Here is a 4,030-nt window from a genome sequence, read left to right as displayed (position 1 = left end):
AAAAGATAGACTCATAATTTACAATCAAATAAGGGGAATACTATTGGAGATTTGACGAAACATTTACTTCACACTCTTGGAGAACCATCTTCGTCCTTGCCCAGTCACAAGTCATCTTATTACTGTCACGATTGGATAAGGGTCTGCTATACTGAGAGGCGAAAGCTGAGTTTGTTATATACCCATTAAACGCGATTATGCCACCCCAATTAAAATCTGATTTTGTAATGTAACAAGTCTCTTAAGAGTTAACCCCGAAGAGAAGAATCAAAGAAGTGGATACCGAGTTAATTCCTTTATTGAAAACTGCTTCTTCTTATTCTAAGTTTAGCATGCATGATGCAGAATCAGTGGCTAAATAATTCACAAGAGTTCCCTCCTACTCCTCCCTGAAAAATTTACATTTTGTACTGCTGACAAGTAGGGAGGCGGTTTCTCCGATCCAACGATCCAAAACTGAAGTCTCTCAAGTGCTTGGCTTGAGCTTAAGCGTTTGAGTGTCCTGCATTTTCTTCTCAGAGCTGTCTTTGCTAATGACGATTCCGACCAATTTACAAGGCTCAGCATCCTCCAGCATTTGAACCACACTTCTCATGGTAGGCCTCAAAGCTGGAAGCCTTGCGGTGCACAGAATCGCTATTCTCAACATCTTCACAGCCTCGTCTTTATGCATATCTTGTATTCTAGAGTCCACCAAACCTATTATGCTCTCATGACTCTGCATCTTGCTGCACACCCAGCTCACTATGTCTTTGTTTTCCCCATATTCTGCTTCAATTGGCTTTTTCCCCGTTATTAGCTCCATCAATACTACTCCAAAGCTGTACACGTCACTTTTCTCGTTCACTTTATATGTGTACCCATATTCTGCACCGGACATTAAACATCACGTTGAGAAACGGAAACGTAATATTAAGATCAAATGAAAATGATGGATTTTAACTTACCGGGAGCGATATACCCATGTGTTCCTGCAATGACTTGCGTAGAATCCTGGCCAACACTGGGCTGAACAATCTTGGCAAGTCCAAAATCAGCAATCCTGGGCTTCATTAACTCATCCAACAAAATGTTACTAGATTTGACGTCCCTGTGAATTACTGGCCTCTCACACCCATGATGCAAGTACTCCAATCCCTTGGCAGCTCCGACTGCGATTTCATGTCTTTTTTCCCAGTCCAGTTCCATCTTCCCGCTTGAGTGAAGCCGATCCCATAAGCTTCCATTTGGGAGATACTCATAAACCAGCAAGCTGGAATCCTCGCTTGTAATGCTGCAGTAAAGCTTCACGACGTTCACATGTCTTATGGAGCTCAGTGTCTGCACCTCTGCATCGAATTCCTTGGACTTGGACTTCCCGTCATGCTTTCCCATCATCGGAGTACTACTGCGGCTTTTCTTCCGGCCGGCGGAATCCATATTCCATATGTGCTTAACGGCGAGTTCTTTACCGTTTGAGAGTAGGACTCTGTACACGTTTCCTGATCCCCCTTTCCCTATTAGATTCTCTTGCTTAATGGAATCTAGAATCTCGTCCTCAGTGAAACTCAGCACGTGGAAGGATTTCAGGTCCCAGGATTCTTCTTTCAAAGAGCGTTCTCGATATTTCTCCCTCTTATTCAGCTTCATGTAAAGAGCCAAACAAGCGAGAAGCAGGACCAGAGCTATTGTAAAGCAAATGATGAGGGTGCGGACGTTGCTGGGTATGCCTGGATGAGCAGAGCAAGGCCTGAAAGAGTTGATCGCGTCTAGAGTGCAGAGACCTGGATTTCCATCAAGACTACCATTGAAAGCTTGAATGGATAGAGATTGTGGGATTGGACCTGTTAACCGGTTGCTCGATAGATCAAAAAGGCTCAACCGGAGGAGTGTGAAACTAGCCGGAATCTCACCGGAGAGTTCGTTTCGGGACAAATTCAATGCATTAAGAGCTGGTAATTTACCCAAAGATGAAGGAATATTTCCAGAGAGTGAATTCTTTGCCAGTTCGATATCACTAAGGGAAGTACATGACCCCAAAGAGTCGGGTATAGACCCAGATAACCTGTTGCTCTGTAAATGAAGACTGCTCAAACTTTTCAGCTGCCCAATACGCGATGGAATTTCCCCGGAAATTTGATTCTCACTCAGATCAATTGTCACCAAGGACGTTGCTTCTGAAATTTCTTTCGGTATCTCACCGGACAAGCGGTTCCTCCTAGCATGTATGGTGGCTAGGGCCTTCGCGTTCTTGATATCTGACGTAATTGAACCTTCCAACTGATTCAGTTCAACATCGATTATCTCCGCTTTGGGCAATCCCCATATTCCAGAAGGAACCGTCCCCGAAAGCAAGTTATCGTTGACTCTGAACCGAATTATTGTCGTGCAGTTCGCATAGGTAGCCGGTATTTCACCGGAGAGCTTGTTCTGAAGTACGAGTAGTTTCTGCATCTTTCCCTTGCTGCACATATCAGGCGGAATAGGACCCGTCAACATGTTCTCCGACACGTCGATGAAGTTAAACTCTGCCCAAGAGCCAAGTTTCTGAGGAATGGGCCCCGATAAATTATTAGTGTACAACGATAGATTCACGAGTTTTCTGAATTCACCGAATTCAGGGGGAATTTCGCCTGTTAACTTGTTTTCAAATAGCTGCAGGCTAGCCAGATTCGTCAAGAACCTCAACTCGGAAAGATCGCCTTCAAGCTGATTCATGGACCCGTCCAGTTTCGCAAGGCTTGTGAGATTTCTGAATCCGATTGGGAATTTTCCGGTTATTGAGTTGTTGTAGAACTCAAACTGCAATAGCTTCCGAAGATTCCCAATCTCCGAGGGAATCTCGCCGGATATAAAATTGTCCGAAAACTCTAAATTTACAAGCTCAGCGAGATTACCTATTCCCACTGGTATTTCCCCTTCGAGGCTGCAGTTCGTTAGATATAGCCACTGGAGGCTTTTCAGATTGACCACCTCAGATGGAAAAGTTGTACGGTGAAAAGGGTTATCTCCAACGCTTAACTGCACGAGACGCGTCATGTTTAGCAGAGACTTCCATGGGAAAGTTCCAGAAAATCCGCTTTGGTTCAAAAACAGAGATCGCAACTGGCTGAGAGGAGATATATCGGGAAACGGGCCAGAGAAATCGTTGCTTCCCAAGTCTAAGTATACTAAGTTGACACAGTTTCTCAAATCCTCTGCAACTTTGCCATGCAAAGAGTTGGACCCGAACGCGAGCTTCTGAAGAGACGAGAGCTTGCAAATGGAGTCGAGAGGCAGAACCCCAGATAGCTTCTGAGACGAAAGATCGATTTCCGTTACGGAACCGTCGGAGTTGCAGGCAATCCCGTGGAAATTGCGGAGGGGGTTGGTGGAATTCCAGGAGTCAAAGACAGGGGAGTTTGACTCACGCTGGAGTACGGATTTCAAGTTGAGAAGGAGTTGACGGTCGTCGGACTGAACACCGGAGAGGAAGGAGAGGAGACAGAAGAGACAGCAAAGAGAGAGGAACATGTTGGATGAGGGAGTACGCAAGGGAGGAGACATTGTTGGTGAGGGTGTGAAATGAAGAAACTTGACGCAAAAGAAGAAGTGGCGCCTCAGCCAACAGTGAAATAACCCCGGAAATTTGTATTATCGTTACAACGGTCGGTCCCTTTCTTTTTCCCACATGAAAGCACTGGGGGAGAGTTAATGCTGCTTTTCCTAAAGCATTCTCACTCACAAGATTATGAGCTTTGCGAAATTGGCATCACTCAGTTGCTGTGCTGTTCCAATGAGCCAGCTTCCTTGCTTGGTTAAAAAACAGCCACCAGGCAAAAACTGCGAGTATTTTAGGATTTGCTTGAAGTTGAGACAATGATTACCTCAAGACTGACAAGGAGAAGACGACAGGGGAAAAGTTTTAACCGTGACTTAGAAGTTGCTTCGTTGTTGTCTGCGAGAAACGTCACTGACTCAAATTCATGTTGAGTTAGACCTACTTGTGGCGATGTTAATGCCATCAAGACGCATGTTTTATCTTGAAGTGGTAAAGATTTGATCAAATCGG

The 4,030-nt window shown here is 44.9% G+C and overlaps 1 protein-coding gene across 1 annotated transcript; it reads right to left on the bottom strand.

The window, feature by feature from the left end:
- Positions 1-273: 273 nt before the first annotated feature.
- LOC114757278 (receptor-like protein kinase 7) lies at positions 274-3,607 on the bottom strand. Its single transcript, XM_028946277.1, has 2 exons — positions 948-3,607; positions 274-867 (listed from the first exon to the last, which is right to left on the bottom strand). The coding sequence occupies exons 1-2, from the start codon at positions 3,523-3,525 to the stop codon at positions 467-469; spliced, it is 2,979 nt and encodes a 992-aa protein (XP_028802110.1). The 5' UTR covers positions 3,526-3,607; the 3' UTR covers positions 274-466.
- Positions 3,608-4,030: the final 423 nt, after the last annotated feature.

This window comes from Neltuma alba, unplaced genomic scaffold, assembly GCF_004799145.2.
Source record: "Neltuma alba isolate B1F8T4 unplaced genomic scaffold, ASM479914v2 tig00010592_pilon, whole genome shotgun sequence".
Lineage (NCBI taxonomy): Eukaryota > Viridiplantae > Streptophyta > Magnoliopsida > Fabales > Fabaceae > Neltuma > Neltuma alba.
The sequence above is the reverse complement of the archived record's forward strand: the minus strand, read 5'-3'. Positions and strand labels throughout refer to the sequence as shown.

What these genes read in the sequence shown, in the direction of transcription:
- LOC114757278 (XM_028946277.1), bottom strand. Translation starts at nt 3,525, where the DNA reads ATGTCTCCTCCCTTGCGTACTCCCTCATCCAACATGTTCCTCTCTCTT. An exon ending in ACATGGGTATATCGCTCCCG is followed by an intron (nt 868 to 947) that starts GTAAGTTAAAAT and finishes TGTCCGGTGCAG; the next exon opens with AATATGGGTACACATATAAA.